A 27,608-nucleotide genomic window follows, 5' to 3' on the forward strand; every position below is an offset into this window, starting at 1 on the left:
AATGCCATTTTACATGACATTTATTGCCATACTACTGAAAGCAGCAGCAGATAGCTCACCTCAGATCTTGAAAATAAAATAAACCGTTTGAAATTAACCTTTAGACCTGACTAAGTGCAAGCCAACACATATCAGTGATTCAGCAAGTGCATTTAATAATGGTAAAGAGGTTCAATATGTATTAATTAGATTATAGACCTTACCTTTCGTTGAAGTGCAATATTCTGTGCTTCTGAATGGCTGTATTTAAATGTCTGTTGTGTTTTGCCTATCGCTGCAAATCTCCTCACGTAGCGTCCCAATGGGACACAGGTTACAATGTAACCTGCTCACCTAATGTTTACGTTTGTAATATTTATATTGTTTGCTAATTAATAACCACCATGTGGAACTCTGAGCCATTCGCAGAGCTGCCACTGACCACCTGGAGCTTCCAACATTTTTAAAGACACGCTATCCTTATACATAGACTGCCAATTTGACTTTAAAATAACTATATTCTCACTTGAAAAACTCTTGTTAATTTAAAACTATTGTTTATTACTCTAACATCAGTTTCCTGTGCAACTATAGACATGTTTTAGAGCTGTGCAATTAATTGAACAGCACTTTGACAGCACTAATATTTTCACATTATATTAAGGAAAAAGAGTCGTTATGGATGTGACATCTCTCCGTTATGGATGGGACAGATGTGAAATTGCCACTTGTGTGACTTTAGCAAATTAAATAAAATAGTTTGAAAACACTGACAGATACATTCCTGAGTATTTCTAAAGTGCTGTAAAATACTTGCTTACACAAAAAAATCCAGAAACGGTTTCCGTATCTTGGTGAAAACCCTTGGCATTTATGGCAAGGTTGACATTTGCATGGAATTGCTCATATACCGATGCCAGAATTTTTGCAGTGGCGAGTATTTCGACACGAGTATCGTATCGGAACAACTCTATTATTTCAACAAGATTCTGATTGCATGGTTTACGCTACATTCATTCTTCCATGGCGGGGCGCCACGCCAAAATGTATCCCGCCACGGTTACATTACAGCTTTTCATAGAAAACATTCAGTTGTGTTTTTTTAATAGCGGGTTATAATCGCATCAAAACGTATTAAAAGGTAAGTGAATTATAACAGCGCAAACTTTTCTGTAACCGTAGTAGTGCTGTGCGTCATTTGTTTAACCCTTTAAGGTTACGTGCTGACTGACTGACTGACTGACAATGGGGCTTGGTCGCTACCGAAAGTGAAGAGTGGAGGGGTGGTGGTCGCAGCCGAAAGTGAGGAGGGGGGGGGGGGTGTTGTGGAAGGTAACAGATAAAAGTTAAGAGTGGGGAGGGGGGGTGACGTGGCTGAAAGCAAGCAGGGTGGGGAGTGAACATAGTTGGTTGCGGATGGAAGAGAAGAGCGGGGGGGGTTAGTGCCCAAAAGTGTATGGGGGGTTGGGGGCGTGGACTAAAGTGAAGAGCGTGGAGGGGGGGTTGGGGGGGAATCGCGGCCAAAAGTGAAAGGGGGGTAAGGAGTGGAGGTTAGGGGGTCGTGGCCAAAAGAGAAGAGCAGGGGTTGTGGGCAGTTGCGGACGAAAGTGAAGAGCGGTAGGGTGGGGGTCGCGGCCAAAATCTAAGAGCGGGATGGGGTGGTGGACGTAGTTGGTTGCAGACGGAAGGGAAGAAAAGGGGGGGTCGTGGGGCCCCCTAATTGTATGTGCCCTTAGAATTATCCTTACTCCTCCCCAAACCCCCCCTAGCGGCACCCCTGGATCTGTGTAAAAAAGGCCTGTCGCCACAGCTGGAAAAAAGCCTTTAGTGGAAACACTGGATTGTACATACAAATCTTAGGCAGGCAGTAAGAAGAGCTTTCAACATCTAAACTGATTGCTAAAAAGAGTCAAACTTAAACCACAGTCTAAAAAATATTACAATAACAACGACACCAAGGGTGCAACATAGTGTAGCTCTAGAAAAGACTAGAAGAAAAATAAGGCCACTGATCTGTAGGCATAGAACAAATCCTCCTTGGAGCTCTTTTCTCCAGCCAAAAAAGAAAAAAGTGGCAGCGAGTTTTGTGGCCTGGCTTGCCTTTACATGCAGGGATAACTATCACACCTACACCAGACTGAGATTAAGGGCCTAGGGGCAGCACTTATTAAACACCAGCCTTTATCTACTACACACTGAGCTCTAAGAAAAGCAGCACTCAAACCAGACCCTACAGTACAAACACACAAGTGACAACCTAACTCAAACCATTCAAGGTCTGCAGGAACCATCATCTACTTCACATAGACACACACACACACCCCTACCTGCAGGCCAGAATGAGTCATGCCGCGCTGCCATAATACAAATAATGACACTTTTTTTATGCTAGTCATTACGCAACGCGCTCACACTTACAGTACACACTGCTGCACTGTAGGTTAGGAGCAACAGCTGCAGTCATACGTGTGACCCTGAGCTCTAAAGCAGCCGTGCATTCGGCATCTGAATCAACCTATTGTCCTGCATGACTGTAATTCAGCCCTGATCACAAGCGAGGCTTTCTTTGTTCAAAGACAGAGACAGGAAAGCAAATAACAATGCCATAAAGCTGCTTCTAATGCCATCAATTAATTAAGACGCATAATAAAGTCCAATTATGATTTTAGTCTTTATGTACACTCAAAAAAGATGCTGGGTTGTCGTAACCCAACACTGTGTCACATATATACAACACAAACCGGACGTTGGGTTGATTTTGTCTCCGAGTTAAATGACACTTTTGGGTTATTTAATTTTTTTTTTTATATTTGGGTCAAATATTTACAAACTCAAAGTTGTGTTGATCATTTTCTATTAAAGGCAAATGACACTTTTAACTCAGTATTTAAAACATGATTATAGTCAACAAGGATTTTAATCTTTTTATACACTCTAAAAAAACATGCTGAGTTGTCTTAACCCAGCGTAGGGTCAAATATACACAAACACAAAGTTGGGTTAATTTTTTTCTATTACGGTACATTTAAATCACACTTTTCAATACAATATTGATATTATGATTAATCAATTATAATTTTAGTCTTTACATACACTTATAACTCCGCATTGGGTCAAATATATACAAACGCAAAGTTGGGTTAATTTATCTATTACATTTAAATATATTTAAATTATATATATATATATATAACCCAATATTTATATTATGATTATAGTCAATTATTATTTTAATCTTTACAACACACTTTAAAAATGCATGCTGGGTTGTCGTAATCCAATGTTGGGTCAAATATATACAAACTCAAAGTTGTGTTGATAATTTTTTATTAAATGTAAATTTTATTTTTTTATTTGCTTGTTTATTTTACAGGGACAATACACTTGACATTGTTGTACAAAGATAACCGATGTTGTGTACATAGGGCATATAGTATAAAGCTAATTTGCAGCCCTCGTCCCTGGTTAGGCTTTACATTAAAAAAATAAATAAAAATAAATAAATAAATAAATAAAAACAGTCAAGAATAAAACAATACAGCAAACATGTGCAATATTTACAGAGCCATAAACATAAGATGCAAGTCAATATGGATAAAGAGAAATGTAAATGAGACATTTAGAAAGAATAATGCTTAATGCTCACATTGCTGTAAAGATTTCAACCATTCTTTCAGTTCTGATTGTAACTTTAAATGAACAGGCATGGCATTCCATAGATGTGAACATTTACTGAAGAGGATGACTGACCCACAGCGGTTCTGCATCTGCGGATTCTACAATTCCCACTTACTGCCCCTCTAGTCTTTGCCCTAACACTACTGAATTTATTTATTAACTCACAAACTACTTTAGGAGCAAGACCATGTATACACTTAAACATGTTTTTTAAAAACGAAAACTTAAAAAAAAAACTATCAAAACTTAACAAATGATACTTTTAACTCAGTATTTAAAACATGATTATAGTCAATTATGATTTTAATCTTTTCATACACTGTAAAAAATTATGCTAAGATGTCTTAACCCAGCGTAGGGTCAAATATACACAAACCAAAAGTTGGGTTAATTTTTTTCTATTAAATAAAATAATAGTAGTTTTATACAATATTTAAATTATGCTAATAGTAAATTATGATTTTAATCTTTTTATACACTCTAAAAACAAGCTGGGTTGTCGTAACCCAATGTTGTGTCTAATATATACAGACCCAAAGTTGGGTTGATTTTTTTCTATTACGGTACATTTAAATCAAACTTTTCAATACAATATTTAAATGATCATTATAGTCAATTATGATTTTAGTATTTACATACACTCATAACTCCGCATTGGCTCAAATAAATCCAAACCCAAAGTTGCGTTAATTTTTTCTATTAAATTTAAATATATTTGAATAAAAATATATATATATATATATATATTTAACCCAATGTTTATATTATTATTATAGACAATTACGATTTCAGTCTTTACATACACTCTAAAAAGCATGCTGGGTTATTGTAACCCAACTTTCAGTCAAATATATACAAACCCAAAATTTGGTTGATTTTTTTTTCTAATAAATGTAAATGAAAAACTTTTTTAACCCAATATTTATATTACGTTAATAGACAATTACGATCTTAGTATTTATTTTACTCTAAAAAACCTGCTGGGTCATTGTAACCCAACTTTCAGTCAAATATATACAAACCTGAAGTTGGGTTGATATTTTCTATTAAATTATAATGAAAAATTATTTTATATTATATTATGATTATAGTCAATCATGATTTTTGCTTTTTCAGTAGTGTTTTTGGTTCACTGGTGACTTTCACTGGTGATTACCACAGCTTTACTACAAATATCACAGTTCAATAATAGTTACTGTTGCAAAACCATTGTTGATCTTTGGTTAATTATTATATTATGTTACATCCTATTATGTTATATTATATTGGGCGACACGGTGCCGCAGTGGGTAAGGCCGTCGCCTCACAGCAAGGAGGTCACTGGTTTGAGCCCCAGCTGGGTTAGTAGGAATTTTTGTGTGGAGTTTGCATGTTCTCCCCGTGTTGGCGTCGGTTTGCTCCGGTTTCCCCCATAGTCCAAACACATGCGATATAGGTGAATTGAATAAGCTAAATTGGCGTTAGTGTATGTCTGTGAATGAGAGTGTATGGGTGTTTCCCAGTGCTGGGTTGCAGCTGGAAGAACATATACTGATTAAATAATATATGCTGAATAAGTTGGCAGTTCATTCCGCTGTGGCTACCCCTGATTAATAAAGGGACTAAGCCGAAAAGAAAATGAATGAATGAATGAATGAATGAATGAATGAATGAATGAATGAATGAATGAATGAATTATATTATATTATATTTATTATACAATTCATTTTCTATTCAGCTTAGTCCCTTTAATAATCTGAGGTCGCCACAGTGGAATGAACCACAGTTGATGGGCTTCCTATAATATACTATACTACATTATATTATATTATATTATTATATATGATCAGAAGTAGTAGTAAAAAGAATTTCTTGAGTCCTCAATTTTGTATATATATATATATATATATATATATATATATATATATATATATATATATATATATATATATATATATATATATTTACAAGGCTACAAATAAGCTACTCCTCTAGAAGAGACAGTCAAAAGGTTTGGAAAAAAAGAAGTGTATTATGGTTAAACTATGGTTACTGTTGGTTAATTATATTATATCAAATTATAATATATTATTATGTGGTTAGAAATAATAGTAAAAGTAATTTCTTAAGTCCTCAACATTGTAAACATCTTTTTCTAGGCTGCAAATAAGCTACTCTCGAAGTGACAGTAAAAGGGTGTGGAGAAAAGAAACGTATTATTAAAAAGTGAATCACATAAACACAAATAAAGACCTAACGTAACTACTAACCTAACCTAAGTATGAGGGACAATCTTCAAACCTTCAGGAGCCAAATTCCCGCCACTCACTTTCCTCACACAGGTGAAACTTTGAAATCAGCGCGAGGACTGAGATTTGAGGAAACGACAGACCACAGTATATATTTATTATATTGTATTTAACACCCATGCTCTTGAGAAACTTATACTATAAGGCGGTGACAAGGTAAGATTATACGACATGCTGTGATACACACACACCTACTCTTTTCAGTCCTACCTGTCAGACTCGGTGTTCACTCGACAACGCCAGGTGTCTGGTGCCTGAACAAAACTTCTCTCCAAGTTCCTCCTGTGTGTTTACGACAAAGTTCAACGAATTAGTCCGGTGTATAAATGTATTTAAGTGTGAAATATACTCTGCTGAACAACCGCTGTCGCTTTCTCAGCCATTTCTCTCGTGATTTTGTCTGTAAATTGAAGCGCTGGCTCGAGCGTCATTACTCAATCTCACTCGTGCTCTGGATATACATGCTTCTATTGACAACCCACTCTTAAAGAGACAGGACACTTTTATTATGACAGCGCTCCGCAGAGCTCAGTTTAAAGGGATAGTTCACCCAACAAAATAGTAATTCTATCATCATTTATTCGTTCTTCGCTTTTTCCAAACCTGTTTGACTTTCTTCTGTTGAACACAAGAGAGGATGTTTTGAAGAAAGGTGTAAACCTGTAACCATTGACTTCTATAGTATTTGTTTTTCCTATTATGTATGTCAATGGTGACCGGTTCCCGGCTTTGAAGGCTTTCTTCATATTATCCACATTTGTGTTCAGCAGAAAGAAATTAACTCATTAAGGCCTGAGACTTTGGAGAACCAAACCTGCAAAAAATAAAACCAAATAAATTTCAAAAATACTAATAATTGATTAAACTAATAAGACTAATGCCCCATTCACACGGGGCATCAGCGTCAATGTTTCCTATTCACTTTGAATGGGTGACGTCAGGCGTTGCCGAACTGCATTGTGGATCCATCAGCGCCGGGGACAGAAGCGTCAGCCTATCAGATCACTGTATGCAAATACACCAGCTCGGACTGTGGCCGATTGCTGACTAATTTCATTGGCTAACTCTGCTATGACAATCGCGTCAGCCCCAACTTCAGACACACCCTCTGTCACGCGTTGACGCTGAAGCCCTTTGTGAATGGGGCGTAAGATATGTTCCCCCGGTTTCACAAACAAGGTTTAAGGCTAGTCAGGATTAAATTGCATGTTTGAGCTGTCTCAACTCAAAATAACTTGCAGTGAGATGTCTTAAAATACATCAGTGTCATTTTTTCTCCAGGTGCACACCAGTAATATATTTTTTTAAGGCCATTTTTATAAATTTGGCTTAAATAGCCTAATTTAACTAGAGCCTAGTCCTGGCTTGATCTAAGCTCTGTTTGTGAAACTTGGCCATAGTGTTTTTTATTTAAAGTAATCAATTATTGTTTCATTTCCTTTTAGTTTTTAGTCTGTGACATGAAAACGAGAGAGGAAATGAGGGTGGTTTTGTTATTTTAACTAATTTTAATATGTTAATCAGACTTCAAATGTTTTTTGTTTTTAATTTAAACAAATGTTTTAGTCCGGAAAATACAGGAAAAATGTTTTAGTCAATATTGGAGACACACTGACTAAGATTACAATAAATAACTGAATTTAGTCTTAAATTAATTACAGGTAAACATGCAATGAAAAATCTTGATTTCTTAATTTGATTAATGTAAGTTAATAATACATTTATTTACAGAGTTTGTTTTTTTATAATAACCTTCTTCATAAACTCCATAGTAATTATTGTGAGGCTGTGTAAACCCTTTAACTGCCGCACCAACAAAACAAATCTTGGATTGCATTTCTTAACTCTTAATGTTACTAGTTAAAACATCCCATCATTTTAAAATATCAACCATTTGGTAGAGATTGATAGGTCTGTTTATGTTAAAAGTACGGGAATTATGCTATGAAAATATGAAGTGTAAGACCAATTTATTTAAAAACATAATCAAAATAAAACATTTTTGAACACTAAATCATCAATATTTGTGAAGTATGCCATAAAATATTTCAGATCCTCATTTAACATGTTTTCTTAAGTTTTTTTTTTCTTCAATAAAACCAAAATCAAGTGTAGTAGTGCAACAGGATGTTAGATTTTTTTTTTTGTAAACCAACAATGCTCTGTGTGTAAATCATTATTAAAATCATTCTTTAGTCATTCTTTAAATTACTTTAATAGCCATTATTAACAGTCTTACCATTTGGTAGAACAGGCTGTTGAAGGGTTAAAACAGAGCAAAATGTATTTTTGACCTTCGTTATAAGGTTTGGATTAAACTTAAAGAACATTGACTTAATAAAACATGCACTGTAAAACCCAACAGTCAACTTCATCAAATGAAACAAGTGTAGTTAACTTAAAATTTACTGAAAGTTAATTCTACTCATTTGAAGAGTTTTGAACTCAGTGTTGAATGTAATAAGTTAATTAAATACCTCATTACTTCAACTTACAGTAAATAGAGTTCACAGTACTTATAGATTAGTTTTTAACTCAAATGCTTGGTAGCAATTGGTTTCTTCAAATGGTTTGAGTTGCCTTAACTTATTGAGGTTTACAGTACTCAGTTGGTTTGAGTCCTGTTCATTTATCGTGTTTTACTGTGCTCAAATTGCTTCATTTACTTAAATGGATTAAGTTTACAGTACTCATTAGGATTAGTTTTTGAACTTAAATGGTTTGTTGCAAACGGTTTTCTCAAATGGTTTGAGTTACCTTAACTCATTGGGTTTTACAGTGTGGCTGTAATAAGAAAATAGTCTATCAAAGGGATAGCTCACCCAGAAATGTCATTTTAATCACAATTTGCTCTCTCTCAGGTGGTTTAAAATTTCTTAGGTTCTGTTTTTTCAGTTAAACTCAAAAGAAGATATTTTAAAGAATGTTGAAAAAATAGGCAGTCATTGACAATCATTGTAGGGCACACAGGTGTCAAAAGCTGTTCACAGTTTATTTCCAACCTTTTTTTAACTCACCTGATCAATCTATTTGAGTCCTTCAGGCTAGTTTGAAACCTATTAGTAAGTGTGTTGAAGCAGGGTTGGAACTGCGGCCCTCCAGGAACTGAGTTTGACACCCCTGTTGTAGGGGGAGGTTGGGGATACTATGGAAGTCAATGATTTCCAGATTCCAACACTCTTTAAAATACAAGAAACTTTTAAGCTTGGAATAAGTGAAGGGTAAGTAAATGACGACAGCATTTTCATTTTGGGGTGAACTGTCCCTTTAAATGAGAACACTTCAAAGTACTCTAGTTCTACCATGTGGTCATTTATAGAACTGCAAACAGGACTATACTACATACAAATACTCTTCTAGAATATAATGAAGTATCAGTTGTGTGTATTTACTGTAGCAAACTGAAATGCATAACATTGGATGTCTAACAGTGTGAAAGCCTTGGATTTTACATTTTAGGGACAAGCTTATATGAACACAGCTTCTACTTTTGCTGACGGATAGTCAATGTGTATTTTAACAATAAAAATCAAATGTTTATTTATTCTACTTTGCATTTTGGAGAATGGCGGTGATGCACACAGACTAATAATTTAACAGTTTGTTTAATAATTTAGTCTTGAATGTGCTGGTCAGTTTTGTGAGACACAGACTGAGATAGCAAATATTTATTCATTCATTTTCTTGTCGGCTTAGTCCCTTTATTAATCCGGGGTCGCCACAGCGGAATGAACCGCCAACTTATCCAGCAAGTTTTTTTACGCAGCGGATGCCCTTCCAGCCGCAACCCATCTTTGGGAAACCTCCACACACACATTCACACACTCTTACACTACGGACAATTTAGGCAGGGAGAACATGCAAACTCCACACAGAAACGGCAACTGAGCCGGGATTTGAACCAGCGACCTTCTTGCTGTGAGGCGACAGCACTACCTACTGCACCACTGCCTCGCCCGAGCTAGCAAATAATAATGAATTTATTTATTTAATCATTAAATGTCCTATAGTCAATATTTGAGATATACAGACTTAAGATAACAAATAATACAATACTTAAATAATTTAGTCTTAAATTTCCTCATTATTTCAGAAACGCAGCCTATGATAACAAATAATAATTGAATAATTTGTTTAATAGCTTAGTCCTAAATGTCCTCAATATTTTAGAAACGCAGACTAAGATAACAAATAATATTTGAATAATTGGTTTAATAGCTTAGTGTTAAATGTACTCAATACTTTAGAAAAAACAGACCAAGATAACAAATAATAATTGATTTAATAATTCAGTCTTAAATGTCCTCAATATTTTAGAAACAGACTAATATATTCCTTCCTTTTCTTTTAGGCTTAGTCCCTTTATCAATCTGGGGTCGCCACAGCGGAATGAATCGCCAACTTATCCAGCAAATGTTTTATGCAGCGGATGCCCTTCTAGCTGCAACCCATCACTGGGAAACACACATGCCTCAACACACACACACTAAGGACAATTTTAGCTTACCCAATTCACCAGTACCGCATGTCTTTGGACTGTAGGGGAAACCGGAGCACCCGGAGGAAACCCACACGAACGCGGGGAGAACATGCAAACTCCACACAGAAATGCCAACTGACCCAGCCGAGGCTCGAACCAGAGACCTTCTTGCTGTGTGGCGACAGCATTACCTACTGTGCCACCGTGTCGCCCCAGACTTAGATAACAAATCATAATTGAATAATTTGTTTGATAGTTGAGTGTTAAATGTCCTCAATATTTTAGAAATGCAGACTAAGATAAATAATAATTGAATAATGTTTAATACACTGTAAAAAAAAAAAGAAAAATCCGTAATTTTACGATTTATTAAAAAAAATAATAATACTAAAATAACAGCCATTAAATTACAGAAATTTACAGTAAAATAACAGCCATTAAATTACAGAAATTTACTGTAAAATAACGAACATTAAATTACAGAAATTTCTTTTAATTTTAATTTCTATTAAATTTCTGTCATTTAACCTCTTTTACTTTACAGTAAATTTACGTAAATTAACAGCCGGTATTTTACTTTTTTTCCGGCACCCCAGCTGCCGGAAATAAACCGTAAAATTATGATTTTTTTTTTACACTGTAGTTTAGTCTTAAATGTCCTCAATATTTTTAAAACGCAGACTAAGATAACAAATGATAATTGAATAAGTTATTGAATAATTTAGTCTTAAATGCCTTCAGTTTCTTAGAAACAGACTAAGATAACAAATAATAATTGAATAATTTAGTCTAAAATGTTCTCAATATTTAAAAAAATGCAGACTAAGATAACAAATGATAATTGAATAATTTAGTGTTAAATGCCATGGTCAATATTGGAGACACGCTGACTAACAATACAAATGATAATTGAATAATTTATTGAATAATTTAGTCTTAAATGCCTTCAGTTTTTCAGAAACAGACTAAGATAACAAATAATAATTGAATAATTTAGTCTAAAATGTTCTCAATATTTAAAAAATGCAGACTACGATAACAAATGATAATTGAATAATTTAGTGTTAAATGTCCTGGTCAATATTGGTGACACACTGACTAAGAATACAATTAATCACTGAATTTAGTCTTAAATTAATTAGAGGTTAAACATGCAATGAAAAATATTAATTCTACAGTCAGTTCTGTCAGTAATCATTGATGAGAACTGCTATACTTCACTCCTGAGTTTAGGACGTCACAGAATAGTCTTGACACTTTAAACCAGTTTGTTCAAACTTTTTTATTAATCACTTGCAGACATCAAATAAAACTGAGATTCAGTGCATGAAGTAAATGAAGTGTGTCTACAATAAAGCCACTACCGACGCAACAGCAAGCTTTAGAAACATTTGACAAGATGTGCATTTATAAACAATCATGAAACTGACGTTGAAGGATAATATTTAATTCTCATTTCTATATATTCCACATAATATAGCTTCTGTTCCAGCTATATATACTTTAACGTTTTACATATATGTGTTTTTTTTTCGTTAAATAAATATTTTTCAACTACAACTCTTATTTTAATCTCTCTTCTGACAGCCAGGATATAACTGCACCATTAGGGAAATATTAAAGGGACAGTTCACCAAAATTTTTTTAATTCTATCATTTACTCACTCTTCTTTGTTCTTCTGAACACAAATGAAGGTATTTTAAAGAAAGCTAAACATTAGGGGGTTATAGATTTCTTTAAAATGTCGTCTTTTGCGTTTAACAGAACAAAGAAATTTGAGGGTGGAGTAAATAGTGAGTAAATGTTCATTTTTGGGTGAACTATAACTTTCAGTGTGAGGAAATGTCCATCTTTGGGTGAACTACCTTATTAAAACATCATAATTTACTCTGAAGAAAATGAATACAATCAGAGGAAAGTTAAATACACAAAGAAAGGAACAAAAAGAAAAGAAAGAAAAACAAATGGTAAATCTACAAGGCACAAATGAGTCAATACTGCACCAGAACGAAATAAAATACGAAAACCGAGTAATAGCAGAACAGACAATAATCTTCTAGAAGCTCTTAATAGGATCTTACCATCTCTTGCTATCATATAACTGCACCATTACGCCCCGTTCACACGGGGCTTCAGCGTCAACGCTTGACAGAGGGCGTGTCTGAAGTTGAGACTAATGCGATCGTCATAGCAGCGTCAGCCAATAAAATTAGTCAGCAATAGGCCACTGTCTGAGCTGAAGTATTTGCATACAGCAATCTGATTGGCTGACGCTTTCATCCACAATGCAATTGGGTAACGCCTGACGTCACCTATTTAAAGTGAATAAGAAGCGTTGAAGCTGATGCCCCGTGTGAATGGGGCGTTAGAGAATTATTAAAGAGATATTTTACCCCAAAATGAGCATTCTGTCATCATTTACTCCTCCTCTGCTTGTTTCAAAGCAATAATATACTAAATAACACAATAATATACTAAACAATGGGGGAAATAAACAAAAACATCAGTGGCTTCTGTAGTATTTTCGGTTCTAATTACGTGTCAATGGCTGCTTTTGTTCAGAATATCTTGTTTTGTGTTAAAAAAGAAATACATTTTATTCAATTTGAGTAAATATTGAGAAAATATGCAGCCTGAACACAAGAGGAAACATAACTATGTGAAGTTTTGTCAGTTTAGTGGCTAATTTGTATGAATTCAGTCGTACAAAAATGTATGATTTTAAAAATGAGGCGTGGCACCAAACCCCACCCCTAAATCCCCTAAAACCCATCATTGAGAGATTAGCAAATCATACAAAACTGTAGGAATGTAATCAAATGAATTCATAGGAAAATCAAAGTTACAAATTGCCGTAAGACAGCAAAATGTCTTATTTTGGGGTGAACTATCCCTTTAAATCCAACAGGCTAAACAGCTTCACAACTTACTCTGTTTGATGGAGATCAATACAATCTGGCGGAAGTTAAATACACACAGAGAAAAGAGGTAAGCTTCATCTTAATCTACAAGGCACAAATAAGTCGATACTGCACCAGAAACAAACAAAATACGAAAACCGAATGATAATAATAATTATAGAACAGAACAGAATCTTCTAGAAGCTTATAAGAGGATCTTATGGAGTCTCCACTCCATGTTTGATCAATCCAAGGCAGAAGAAGGCAACAGCGCTTGATCGGTAATGAGAAACTGACTCACAACAGAGAACTATAGTATGGCAAGAGTGTGTGAATACAGACGATTTGTACATCATCATGGGAAACACTGTTCCCGATAATTACATCCACGCCACAGTGAAATATGAGGGGCACTGCCCTCGATATCAACACATCGGTAGGCAAAAACTACCATCATCTTCTTCGCATTATGGAAGACACTGCTCCCGATAATGATTCTGGATCAGGTACAACATTGATTCAAAAGGAGGATCCCAGAGACTATACACATGGGTATTTTTATAAACCGAATTTTTCCCGCTTTCAATTTAAATAAAATCTCAGTCGACATGAAAACGCACTGTGATGCATGTTAAAGGGTACGCTGAACCAATAGGGGGCGACATTGACACCGCAATAACAAGGAATTAAACATTTTCGTAATCGCATACAAGTCGATGCAAACATGAGAACTTAGTTTTGCCACGATACTGGAATTCGATACTAATCGGTACTGAAATTTTAAAAACGTTTATTTCCCACTAACATTCGAGCGTTGTTCAGTGTGTTCTTAAACAGCGCTGATTTGCCATTGTGTTTACATGCTCAACAGAAAGGATTGTGATTGGCCGTGAAGGTCATCAGTTCACCAAACTTACCGCTGATGGCCTTCACGGCCAATCACAGTCATTTCTGTTAAACACGTGAACATAATAGCAAATCAGCGCTGTTTGAGAATGCGCTCAAATGTTAGCAGGAAAGGGATGTTTTAAAAACTCCAGTACCGATTAGTATCGAATTCCAGTATCGTGACAACACTAAAGATGATTGGTGTCCTGCGTTGTTAATGACATGAAATACAGTGGTGTGTTTCTCGTAAATGTTCGGAATTTACCTCCTTCGCGTCTTTTGCGATTGGTGTGAACTCAGCCGTGTTGGCCAATCAGAAAGGAGAAAACAGCACGCATGCTGATGTTATGGGTAGTGGTGGGCAAACCGAGGCTTCATGAAACACTGAAACATTCGAAGCAAATATGTCGAAGCTTCGAAACGTTATGAAACTCCTCTCTACAGTGACACCTAGTGGTCATTTGTGTATTGCTTTTTATGCATTGCGTAAATTAAGGAATTATACTCCACGTTTTAGAGTTGAGGTTTCAAGTGATTTAGTGAAGTTCGAATCCAGGGTGATGCAGCTATAGATGTTAGTTTTTAAATGCTCTGTTCTTGTAACATGTTTTGTTTTAACATTTAACGAATAAACACTTTGCGAATAAATATTTCTTGTTTTGATCATAAAAAAGTAACCTTATTAAAATACATCACGTCATCATTTTAGAGTATATGTACAAGTTGGAATTTGAACGCGATACATTTGCTGCACAGTTACTCTACTAGGCTACATGAAATCGTTTTTTTTCCGACCCAGTCAGTCAAATGCGGATTCGCCTGGTCTTAAAGCGCTTCTGAAATGAATGATGATTTAAATCGCTTTAGTCATGTGACCTGGTGTTTCGAAATATTTCAGTCATGTGACCTATGTGTTTCAGATCATGCTTCGGTGAGGTGTTTTAAAACACTTTCGCTTCCTGATCTCGACAGCGTGTCGAAACGTCAGTTTCACGTCGGCCATCCCTAGTTATGGTTCGAGAACTCCAATCGTAGTGTTCACAACCACATGGTTCGGTATCAGTCAATACAGTTACACAATTATATAGACAAACAGCAGAAAAAAGTGTGTTTTTTAAAATACCCATGTTCATGAGGACTACAAGACACCAGTCACTTTCTGAAAATAGCTTGTAATAGATTAAAGAAAGAATATGTGTCAGTCTCTGGTCACGGCTTTTGAAAACAAGGTTTTCTCCATAGCAGATGCTGCTTTCATATGTCGACAGTATAACTGTCATAATTATGGAAGGCACTGCTTCCGATAATTATACATTTGTTAAAAAAGGCGTTACAAAATGCTATTTATAGTGATCCTTGTCACTGATAAATAAAAAAAAACTAATAAATACTAATAAATACAGGAAGCGTTTTTCTATTACCTTACAGACCTGATTGGAAATGCTCCTGAATAAGTGTATCCCGCTGGAAAATTGGAAAAATACTGTGCTTGGTTAGAAAATTTATAATGTCACTGGCCGAGGCTGCGTCCAAAATTGCATACTTCCCTATGTGTAAAACAGTACACGAGCTGTGTAGTATGTCTGAATTCAAAGTATTTGAAAAAATGATGAAGATTCAAAATATGCTTTTCTTAAATTTTTTTTCTTGTTTTTATGTCCGAAAATCTCAAAATTCATCAATCAAGATGCATTTTATAGACAAGCAAATCATAATGTCTTGTTTTAATAAATAATAAACCAAAATTAAGTGATTTGTTTGACAAAACAAGCAACATAATCTACCAATAAGGTAAGCAAAATAATCTTATACCCAAAGGAAAAACAAGATTATTTAGCTTACCCCATTGGCAGATTTTTTGCATGTTTTAAGGGGGAAAAATCTGTTTATTTTAGCATATTATTTCTTAAAACAAGACAATATGATTTGCTTGTCTAGAAAATGCTTCTTGATTTACACATCTCTTTGGTATTTGGACTAAAAACAAAGTAACTACTACTTCCGGCAAGATTTTGTATTGTGCATCCAATGGACGCTACGCTATCCTATTATACTGCGTGATAGAATTTCTGAAATGGGAGTGAAGAGACGTGGGTAGGTCATGTGAATGCTAACTAGCGGATGTAGTACGTCCCAATTCCATTCATACTAGACGCATTCATACTAGGGCTGGGCGATATGGCAAAAATTCAATATTTTCCATATTGAACGATAACAATATATATTTCGATAGAAGTTGTTAATGCTTCCAAAGAGCACCCCAACAATGGCAGAAGCCGCAAAAATTAGAGGGTGCAATAAATGGCATAACACATTTTTGGCCGATAATATAGACACACTTTTCCCATTGTTGCACATTTCTGCTGTGTGATTGGCTCTTGGATTAAAATAGAGTAAAAAAAGTCAAGAGCTTATCATTGTTATTGACATGAATTTTATCGCGATATAATGTCAATAATTGGCCCAGCCCTATTTCATACTATATAGAGCGTACTTTTCTAAAGGTTGTGAAGTCAATATTCAAATTCAAATGTAGTAACTATTTGAGTAGTGTATGATTTCGGACGCAGCTTTGATTGTCTAACTTAAGCCTATTTTTATTTTTATAAATAAATACTGTTGAGACCGAAACTTTTGATTTAATAAACTACAGTAGTCAACATTTGAAGTGGACCAAAACCTTTTAATCGAAAATGTTCCAATACAATTTCACAACACCCATTTCTTGTAATAGGACAATTTCGATAAACACTTTTGATTCTCTTCAAATGTTAAATACGGTAGACTACTGTAAAGGGACATACTTAACCAGCTTTTTTGTACATTGACCTCATTTAAAAAGAAACATATTTATGTTTAGAGGACAAATTAATGATATAAACTACTTTGATAATAAGTTACGCAATTTTGAAGCTTGAAAGCTTAGGTAACTTCTTGGAAAACAGCAACTAGTACATTCAAATGATCCTTATTTTGTGTACCACAGAATAAATTCTTGAATTCTTGATAAATTTTAATAACGTTTTGGTCAACTACTGCTTTAAATAGTGAGCTAAACCTAACCATAAAATTCATGTAAATAGAGCACCAATATCATTTTGTTTGTATTGTCTTGACTGATGGAAAACAGTTGTAAACCTAAAGAGGTGAGCTGAAGCTAAATTTGATTATCCAAATCCCAGACTTCCCCTGCCAACGCATTGGCACAGCCCTGGATGGTCCAGGTGGCGAGAGCGAACTGGTTCTTGAACTGGTCGATGTCAGCAGATTCCAGGCCTCCTTTAATGGCTTCGAGGTGATCCAGCAGAGCTGCCAGTGTGTGCGAGCCGGAGCCCAGCAGAATGTGCCGGAACAGAGTCTGACGGGGAGACACGTATGGAGAGAGCAGACTGCCTTCCACCTTAAAATAGACACAACGTGCGAACGTGAGCAGAGAATCATTTCCATTTCACAACTCCTTCCTTTAATATGAACATTGTTTCACAAGACAACTGTGTAAATCAAATACAGTGGGGGAAATAAGCATTGAACACGTCATGTTTTCGTTCAAAAGGAGCGGTTGACATAGGAATTGAACTAGATTTCAGGGGAAAAAAAACAATTCCAACCGATAAATAAAATAAAAAATTTGTAAAAATCTGTAAAATGAATTACGTGTATTACCAGTGGAATGACACGAAAATAAAGTACTGAACTACAGAATCATAATTATTACCTCATATAAAAGGCTTTTTTAATGGTGGTGGCTTAAAGATGGCTCTCATATGGAGAATGAAGTCACATGAATTGCTCAGGTGTGAGTTTTTCACAAACTTTAACAGAGTTGATGGTCCCGTGGGTGTTGTCAATCCAATGAGTTAGGGCAGGGATGTCAAACTCAATTCCTGGAGGGCCGAAGCCCTGCACAGTTTAGTTCCAACCCTGCTCCAACACACTTACCTGTAGGTTTCAAACAAGCCTGAAGGACTCAATTAGTTTGTTTAATTAGGTGTGTTTAATTAGGGTTAGAACTAAACTGTGCAGAGCTGCGGCCCTTTTGGAACTGAGTTTGACACCTGTGGGTTAAGGTTAGCATTAATTTGTATTTTCTATCTGATTCGGATCAGGTGATTGGCTGGGCCATTCTACAGGTTGAATTTCTTTCTCTGAAAGCATTTGAGAGTTTCCTTGACTGCGGTTTGGATCATTCTGCAGGTGTTCAAAAAACACAGCACTACAATTGACAACAGAAAACAAGCACTCAGCTCAAGAAAAAAACGCTTCGATGGACACTCATGACTTTTGCAGCACCTTATGTTTTTAAGACACCATGTCAAGTTTAAAGGATTGCAAGTTTTACATGCAGCACCACCCAAAAATGTCAGTTCCAAAGCAATGGAGCAATCAGAAGAACTCAGAGGTGAGAATAGTGTTGAGAGACAAGTCTGCGTGAACCGGAAGTTTCTGAAACTTTTATTTCAGAATTTTGATGTACTTCCAACTTAAACTGTATATTGAGTAGAGGGCGGGGCTTTCTTTTGAGCATCATTTTCATAGCTAACTAACAGTAAAAGGGAAATGGTTAAAGTTTTTGATTTAGACCATTTTGAGAGATGTAAACAAAAGCAATGGTCCCAACTAGAGGTGTGAGTTTTCAACAGACTTCAACAGAGTGCCAAAATCTTGATAGTCCTGTGGGTCTGGTCTATCAAATCCGAGCTTTATTTTGTATTTTCTATATTGGGTTCAGGTCAAGTGTTTGGCTTGGCCATTCTACGGCTTGATTGTCTTTCTCTAAAAGCATTTTGAGAGTTTCCTTGGCTGTGTTTTGGATCATTGTCTTGCTGAAATGTCCACCCTGGTTTCATCTTCATCATCCTGATAATGTAGACGTTGGACTGAAGGAGCCGATATTCATTTACAATGACGAAGGGCAGAGGATTGCTGAAGAACTACTGAGAGATTTCAGCTGCTGTCTGGGCTTTCACTGCCGAACATACACTTTCCTTTCTTCTTGTGTTCAATTGGATTTCTTCAGTTGTTACCAACATCAAGTGAAAATTAAGCCAACAGCATCTTTAGAAATATGTTGACGTGTTCAATACCTATTTTCCCAGCTGTATTTACCTATTTAGTAAGATAAATCAATACGAAAGCAACAAAATTACATTTCCAAGCACTTTCTCCAAAATTAAAGCACTTTCAAACTTCAAAACCTTTTCCAGCACCCGTACAAACCATGCTAGTTCCATCCCATCCTTTTCCAACAGAACATAGGTCACTACAGAAAAGCAGAAATGGCATGACAAGTGCTCCTTACCCTCATAATGCGATTGTTGATGATGCGACACTGCTCCATGTCATCAAGATCGCTGTTTCGGATGGCAGAAGTAAGAGCGCTCGCAGCACGATCATATGAACCCTGAGCTGACAGAAGCCACTGCATTGTCAACGTTGGAGGAAGGCGGCCAGACTTTAACATAAAATACAAAAGAATATTAAAACTTACTGTACTTCACAGGTATCTCTATCAGAGAGCAAGTTCTTTTCTCTGAATGTGTTAAAGGTCCATTGAAGTGCTTGAAATGTGCATTTCTTATTCAGAATTTGACAATCTCAACTTAAATATGAAGACAGGCCCCTCCCCTTTATAAAAACAGCCAATGGTGTTTTGTTTTTATCACAGCTGTCTATGTTTTTGCAGTGAAGCAGGTTTTTCAGTCGGTTGCTATGATAATGAGTGTCCCCCATATACTGTTACAAGTTGCGTGGTATTGTCCAACCCCTCCTCCACTGTGATTGGGCGACTAGCTCAAAAGTGACAATGATGGGTGCAGCATTCAGCGCTGAAAGTAAAACACCTGCTCAGTGCCTCATATGCTGCAGTCCCTGCTGAAAAATCCAGCTTAAACCAGCCTAGGCTGGTTTTAGCTGGTTGACAAGCCTGGTTTTAAAGGGGTTTTGGCCATTTCCATGCTGGTTTCCAGCCATTTGCAGCCTGGTCTTGCTGGTCAGGCTGGAAAATGACCAGCTAAATCCAGCTAAAACCAGCTTGACCAGCCTGGTTTAAGCTGGACATAGCTGGTTTTAGATGGTCATCTCCCAGCCTGACCAGCTATGACCAGGCTGGAAATGGCTGGAAACCAGCCTGGAAATGGCCAAAACCCCTCTAAAACCAGGCTGGTCAACCAGCTAAAACCAGCCTAGGCTGGTTTAAGCTGGATTTTTCTGTAGAGGTGCTCAAATAACTCAGCACTACTTTTGGACCCAACAGAAAACAAACACTTAGCTTGAGGAAAAAGCGCATCGGTGGACACGCACCCTTTATACTCACGACTTGCAGCTCCTCGCGTTCTTACAATGCCATGTCAAGTTACAATAATGTGAAGTTTTGCACACAGCACCACTCAACAATGTCAGTTCCAAAGCAGTGAGACAAGCACTGCAAGCTTCTGTTTACAGTAGCAAGTCGACAAGACAACTGTTTTAGTTGGACAAAAACATGGCAGAGGAGGTACTTTTATTAAAATCTGTGTGAACCAGAAGTTGATGAGATTTATTTCAGTATTTTGATGTACTTCCAACTTTTAGTACTCAAACTGAATATTGAGTAGGGCTTTATTCGGAGCATTATTCTATCATACCAAACTAACAGTCAGAGAAGCATGGCTAAGGTTATTGATATACAGTTGCTATGGAAGCACTCCGGTTTACAGTACGTCAACAGAAGGACCACAATTCCAAGCGTAAAGGCCAATGGTCAGACTTTGTTTGATTATTCACTTCTAGAATATCAATGTGAGCGAGCATTGTAAATAAACATTGTACATTATGATTGGACACAATTTTTAAAGCCTAAGTGATGCGCCTCACATTTGCGTTTTGTGAGAAAGACCATTTCAACAATCAGAATGTGTCAAATCAAATACATAAATAAATAATATAATACAAAAATAGCAGTTTGCAACATCAAGCAGTGTAATCTCTTTTATACAGCTAAAAGTCAGCAAGTCTTCACACATTTTTGTGAAAAATAAGATGGATAGAACAAACTCCAAGTTAAAGCTGTTTGCATCTGCCGTATACAAACTCACCATTTGGCGTGATTCAACTTTAGACCTGATCTGGGACACGTAGCTGCGGATGATGGTGGTGTACTTTGCCACGTTGAGCTTGAGCAAGTGGTCATGCACCAGCCGAAGAGTGACCAGTCCTGCCACCTCACCGGCCGCCTTGGCCAGCACCAAAGTCTTGCGGGACGTGAACAGATCTAGATTCTGGTTGGTATCCTCGAATGTACCAAACGGGTAAAACCTTGAATTCTGTAACAGATGAGGCAGGTGTTTCATTTCAGAATAAAACATGCTGTATGTATGTATTTTGAGCATCTTCAGAAATAAACAGAAGACTCACTGTAAAAAATCGAAATGACAGTGACGGGATGCCTGAGAAGGTCTGGAACGCATAGGAAGGGTGAGACAAACCCATGGGCTCAATCCTGAGAGGAAAAAAAAATGTTAAAAATTTTGTTATTGATTAAAGCTTTTAAAAAGTATTTCTATAAATTGAATAAAGTTAATTAAAGTAAAATACAAATCAAAATTACAAGAGTTGCCTGGTCATCTTACTGAAATAAAATTTTACTTTTTTATAGTGAAGTAGTAAAATTACTAAAACTAACATAAAAAAATATATATATATACATATTTTAAAAAATTCATGAACTGATAAAACTAAAGTTAAACAAATGTAATAAATAAATTAATAATTACAAAAATAAAGTTGAAGTCATATATTACATATTTCCAAATGATTTTTGTCATATATAACATATTTCCAAATGATGTTTAACAGAGGAAGGAAATGTACACAGTATGTCTAATAATATTTTTTCCTCTGGAAAAAGTCTTGTTTGTTTTATCTTGGCAAGAATAAACAATAATAAGAATAATTTTTTAAACACCATTTTAAGGTCAAAATTATTAGCCCCTTTAAGCTAATTTAATTTCAATAAACTACAGAACAAACCATCGTTATACAATAACTTGCCTAATTACCCTAACCTGCCTAGTTAACCTAATTAACCTAGTTAAGCCTTTAAATGTCACTTTAAGCTGTATAGAAGTGTCTTGAAAAACATCTAGTCAAATATTATTTACTGTCATCATGGTGAAGATAAAATAAATCAGTTATTAGAAATTATTATAGATATTATTATATAGAGTTATTAAAACTATAATGTTTATAAATGTGTTGAGAAAATCTACTCTCCGTTAAACAGAAATTGTAAAAATAAATAAACAGGGGAGGGTAATAATTCAGGGGGTTTAATAATTCTGACATCAACTGTGTGTGTGTGTGTATATATATATATATATATATATATATATATATATATATATATATATATATATATATATATATATATATATATATATATATAGGATCACACACACACACACACAAACATATATATGTGTGTGTGTGTGTGTGTGTATATACATACACACATATATACACACACACACATAAACACACACATAAACACACACACACACACACACACACACACACACACACATATATATATATATATATATATATATATATATATATATATATATATATATATATATATATATATATATATATATATATACATATATATATACATATACCACGAACCAGCGACCCAGCGACCTTCTTGCTGTGAGGTGACAGCACTACCTACTGCGCCTATTTTTATTATTTTTTTGAAAATTATTGTTCATCATGGCACCATTTATTAAATGTGAAAAAATTGTTACATTGTTAAGTTATAGTTTAATAACTTAATTTTTATATATTACTTATTGTATGTATTTTTAAAAGAAATTATAACTTCAATCATTATTGCTTTTATTACTATTACCATTTAAGCTACCACCAGCTGAAAATTCATCATTTAAATCACTGGAATAAATTATTAAATTAAATTATAAACTACTTTTGAACAGTTATTTTATAATAATAACTTTTGCAATAACTTTCCACAATTTTACAATTTGTACTGGATTTTTGATTAATCCTTAGTGAGCAGGAGAAGCTTACTTTTAAAAATGTAATAATCATACTGATATATATATATATATTAAATAATGTAAAGTTAATTATATAAAATATCATTAAATATGGTATATAAATGTGACTAACATTTTAAATGAAAATTTAAGTGTATTGAAAGCAATTAAGTTGTCCTAAACACCAGAAATGTGTTGTTTCAGCTTTTTTATAACAATAGTATGTAAATGTGACCCTGAACCACAAAACCAGTAAAAAAAGTGTACATTTTATTTTTAAATTAATGTAATAGATTAACTGAAAGCAGTAAAAATACATATTTCTATTAATGTATGGATTGTCAGGACAATATTTAGCTGAGATAAAACTATTTGATATCTGAAATCTAAGCATTTGAAAAAAGAAATTAAAATATTGAGAAAATCACCTTTCGAGTTGTCTAAAAAAGGTGATTAGCTAAATTTATAATACTAATCAAAAATGACGTTATGATTTATTTAAATTAAGAAAATTTACAAAATGTCTTTAAGAAGTCTGATCTTTACCTAAAATTCTAAAGATTTTTACAATAGAGGAAAAATTGATCATGTATTTTTGATTATTGCCAAAAATATACCCGTGCAGGGCGACATTGTGGCTTAGTGGTTAGTACTGTCGCCTCACAGCAAGAAGGTCCCTGGTTCGAGTCCTTGCTAGGCCAGTTGGCATTTCTGTGTGGAGTTTGCATGTGCTCCCCATGTTGGCGTGGGTTTCCTCCGGGTGCCCCGGTTTCCCCCACAGTTTAAACACATGCGCTATAGGTGAATTGAATTGTGAGAGTGTATGGGTGTTTCCCATTACTGGGTTGCAGCTGGAAGGGCATTCGATGTGTAAAACGTATGCTGGATAAGTTGGCTGTTCATTCCTTGTGGCGACCCCTGATGAATAAAGGAACTAAGCCAAAGAAAAATGAATGAATGAATGAATGAATATACCCGTGCAAAAGAAAATAAAAAACTGGTTTGAGGGTCACGGGTCACACGTAATACAAATAATAAAGCTGAAAATGAGAGTAATGTGTGACAGACGTACACAGACTTCTCCCAGTTGGATCCTGCAAACTGTTCATGCAAGGATTTGGTTGAATCGGTTGGAGATGAGACCTGTATGATGACAAATAAAAAGGTTATTTCTCTTTATAGAACAGATAAAACACGCCAAACGGCTAATATTGAGCATGTGTGGAAGCTCACCTGCTTCATTGTGCTCTCCAGTAAATCATACAGCAGTGGACTGGCAGCAGCTTTGAAAGAGTCCGAACCTAAAGAGAAACACCAGATGATCACAGTCAAGAGGGGGCTATAATCAGATCTTCAAGACATGACTTCTCACAAACCTGAGATGAGGTCATCGAGGCTGATGTAAGAAAACATCTTCAAATTCAAAGAATTCAGGTAACCCTGTGGGTACAAAACGAAAAAAAAACAAATGAGTTCTATTAATTACGTACAGTACAGCAGGGTATCTTGCATTTTTTAGACCTTTTTAAAATCACACAGAACAAAATTTAAGATTTTAAATTTTGCACAAAAAAACAACAAAAATAAAATAAATAAATAAAAGAACGAATGACTATCACTGTTAATTATACATATAGTGTCAAACTTAAAAACATTGTTATAATTAATATTATTAATATTATTATTAAAAATAACAACATAAACAAATCATAATAAAAATGTTCTCCCAAACTGCATTAACAACCCTAATTAAACATAATATCCCAATGTCAATAACTTTTGCCTTTTATTAAAATAAAATATAACGATATTTTATATGCATTTTTAATACTGTTTTATAGATACACTATCTGACAAAAGTCTTGTCGCCTATCCATTTTTAGAAACAACCAAATAATAACTAGACTTAACAGAAATAATGTCCAGTATAGAATATAAAGTCATGCTGCAGTGGAGAAAGAATGAATATAGTGTATAGTGTACGACTCCATCATGAGTTTGGAGGACTGCATCCACACATCTCTGCAATGACTCAAATCACTGATTAATAAAGTCATCTGGAACGGCCAAGAAAGCGTTCTTGCAGGACTCTTAGAGTTCTTCAAGATTCTCTGGATTCACCTTCAATGCCTCCTCCTTCATCTTACCTCAGACATGCTCAATAATGTTCATATCTGGTGACTGGACTGGCCAATCCTAGAGCACCTTGACCTTCTTTGCCTTCAGGAGCTTTGATGTGGAGGCTGAAGTATGAGAAGGAGCGCTATCCTGGTGAAGAATTTGCCCTCTCCTGTGGTTTGTAATGTAATGGGCAGCACAAATGTCTTGATACCTCAGGCTGTTGATGTTGCCATCCACCCCCATACTGAATGTAACCCCAAACCATGATTTTTTTCTTCACCAAACTTGACTGATTTCTATGAGAATTATGGGCCCATGTGGGTTCCAGTAGTAGTACCCACTACTAGTACTAATACTACTAGTCTTCTGCAGTATTTGTGATGACTGGGATGCAGTTCAACAGATGATTCATCAGGAAAATCCACCTTCTGCCACTTTTCCAAATGATCAACAAGAAGTCAAGTTATTATTTGCTGCTCTTTCAACTGGGATCAATGACAAGACTTTTGTCAGGTAGTGTACTTATTTTCTGATTGTGTTTGATCTTGTTCTGGTAAAGCATTTGCTGACAACATTGCAATCAAACCTCCAACCACTCTGTGGCTCCGACACCTCCAAATTCACCAGCACTCCAGCTTGCAAAAACGATGCTCCTCTTTGGTTTGAATCCATCTGGCAAAGGACAGTTGCAATTAAAACCATTAAGTTATTCCCAATGAATAACCATTATAGTTAATTAAAGGAACAGTTCACCCAAAACAGAAAGTTAGGTCAAATTAGGTCATTCCATAGTAGTTGTTTTTCCTTCAATGTATGTCAATGGTTACCGGTTTCTAATTTTTTTTTTTTTTTTTAATCCTACTTTTTGTCCATTAGCAAAATGAAACAAAGGTTTAGAACCACTCAAAGGTAAGTAAATAGTAAGAAAAATTTTGGTTTTTGGGTGAACTATCCCTTCAAAGGGACAATATGTCATTTCTGCCACTAGAGGGCGCTTAATCACAACAAACAAAGGTGTATTTTGAAGACACCGTGACTGAGTGTGGAATCATGGGAGTCGTCGTCTTCATTTAATACATATTAGCATGGTCGTATGAAGACAGGGAAGGCTTTTAAGTGAAAGGTTGCTAATTAAAATTGCATATTTCTCTAAATTTGAACATTCTTCAAGTACACAAGTCAGCAAAATAAATACAGAGATATTTCAGCTAAACAAAACATGACATATCGTGTCTTATTATATAGAATTGTGAAATCAATGACTGTAAAAGCCATTACTAACATACCATTCTTGATCATGTCTGTGATAGTTCTGGCCAACTCCACCAGTAAACTAGTGCCAACTGTGCTTCGGGCAAATCCCGGACCCCATGCATCTCTCTGGACCCCGATCACCAAATAGCGGTCTAAAGAATCAAAAACAAGTGGTTAGAGACTGCATGGGATCAACCATTCATTTAATTCACACATCTGTTTATAGTGTAACAGGAAACAGTACCTGCATCCAAATAACCTTTAATGACTCCAAACACATTGTGGATTTTTTTCTGAACGAGGACGTTGTTGACTTCCACTGTGATGATGTCATCTTTATCGCCGAGCAGGTACTGAGTGTCCGCGAGCATCCCATCACTCCATTCTCTTGGGGAACTTCGACCACCTAACTTACTGTTAAGAGAACAAATATGTCAGCACTGAAACCCATAACAAACATTTCTGATGACAGGGGGTAGCGCTTTAAGTGCTTTTTCATACATGATATGGAAACCCCACAATATCACTTGCATCTTAAAGGGATAATGTCATCATTTACTCCCTCTTTACTCGTTCCAAACCTGTTTGAGTTTCTGTCTTCTGTTGAACACAAAGAAATATACTTTGAAGAAAGCTCAAAACCTGTAACCATTGACTTCCATAGTATTTATTTTTTATACTATGTAAGTCAATGGTTACAGGTTTTTAATAATCTTCAAATCAGCTTCTTTAGTGTCCTAAAGAAATGTTTTAAAAGACATGTGACCATTGACTTCCATAGCATGAAAAACAAATGCTATGGAAGTCAATGGTTACAGGTTTTTAGCAAATTATCTTCTTTACTGTTCTTTAGAAGCGCCCTAAAGATGTGTAACCATTGACTTACATAGTATGAAAAATAAATACTATGGAAGTCAATGGTTACCAGTTTTTTACTTTCTTCAAATTACCTTCTTAAGTGTTTTAAATAAATGTTCTGAA

The 27,608-nt window shown here is 35.4% G+C and overlaps 2 protein-coding genes and 1 long non-coding RNA gene across 7 annotated transcripts in view; 1 reads left to right on the forward strand and 2 right to left on the reverse strand.

Moving 5' to 3' along the window:
* The window catches only part of LOC137487665 (uncharacterized), a 46,122-nt gene extending 45,363 nt beyond the window's left edge, over positions 1 to 759 (forward strand). The window contains exon 3 of the long non-coding RNA XR_015478155.1: positions 1 to 759. This exon is cut by the window's left edge and continues 474 nt beyond it. This is a non-coding gene — a long non-coding RNA (uncharacterized LOC137487665).
* tnk2b (tyrosine kinase, non-receptor, 2b) overlaps positions 1 to 6,404 on the reverse strand; it is a 110,643-nt gene extending 104,239 nt beyond the window's left edge. For all 3 annotated transcript variants that reach the window (XM_087239614.1, XM_087239613.1, XM_087239610.1), the window contains exon 1: positions 6,156 to 6,404. The gene's annotated coding sequence lies outside the window, so the exon portion shown is untranslated. The remainder of the gene's footprint in view (positions 1 to 6,155) is intronic.
* Positions 6,405 to 11,692: 5,288 nt separating this feature from the next.
* tfr1a (transferrin receptor 1a) overlaps positions 11,693 to 27,608 on the reverse strand; it is a 30,848-nt gene continuing 14,932 nt past the window's right edge. The window contains exons 9-19 of one of the 3 annotated variants that reach the window (XR_015477711.1): positions 26,872 to 27,041; positions 26,660 to 26,779; positions 25,960 to 26,045; positions 24,629 to 24,692; positions 24,486 to 24,553; positions 24,325 to 24,395; positions 21,607 to 21,691; positions 21,288 to 21,515; positions 19,514 to 19,666; positions 14,326 to 17,614; positions 11,693 to 14,165 (exon numbers count right to left, since the gene is read on the reverse strand). Coding sequence is in view for 2 of the 3 variants with exons in the window: in XM_087239317.1 (XP_087095443.1) it covers positions 17,372 to 17,614; positions 19,514 to 19,666; positions 21,288 to 21,515; positions 21,607 to 21,691; positions 24,325 to 24,395; positions 24,486 to 24,553; positions 24,629 to 24,692; positions 25,960 to 26,045; positions 26,660 to 26,779; positions 26,872 to 27,041 (1,288 nt within the window). In the remaining variant the exon portion in view is untranslated. Of the gene's footprint in view, positions 17,615 to 19,513; positions 19,667 to 21,287; positions 21,516 to 21,606; positions 21,692 to 24,324; positions 24,396 to 24,485; positions 24,554 to 24,628; positions 24,693 to 25,959; positions 26,046 to 26,659; positions 26,780 to 26,871; positions 27,042 to 27,608 lie in introns of all 3 variants that reach the window. The other 2 variants (XM_087239317.1, NM_001009917.1) reach the window with 2 other exon arrangements.

The sequence above is a fragment of the Danio rerio genome, chromosome 2 (genome assembly GCF_052040795.2).
Source record: "Danio rerio strain M-AB ecotype USA chromosome 2, GRCz13ab, whole genome shotgun sequence".
Taxonomy (NCBI): domain Eukaryota; kingdom Metazoa; phylum Chordata; class Actinopteri; order Cypriniformes; family Danionidae; genus Danio; species Danio rerio.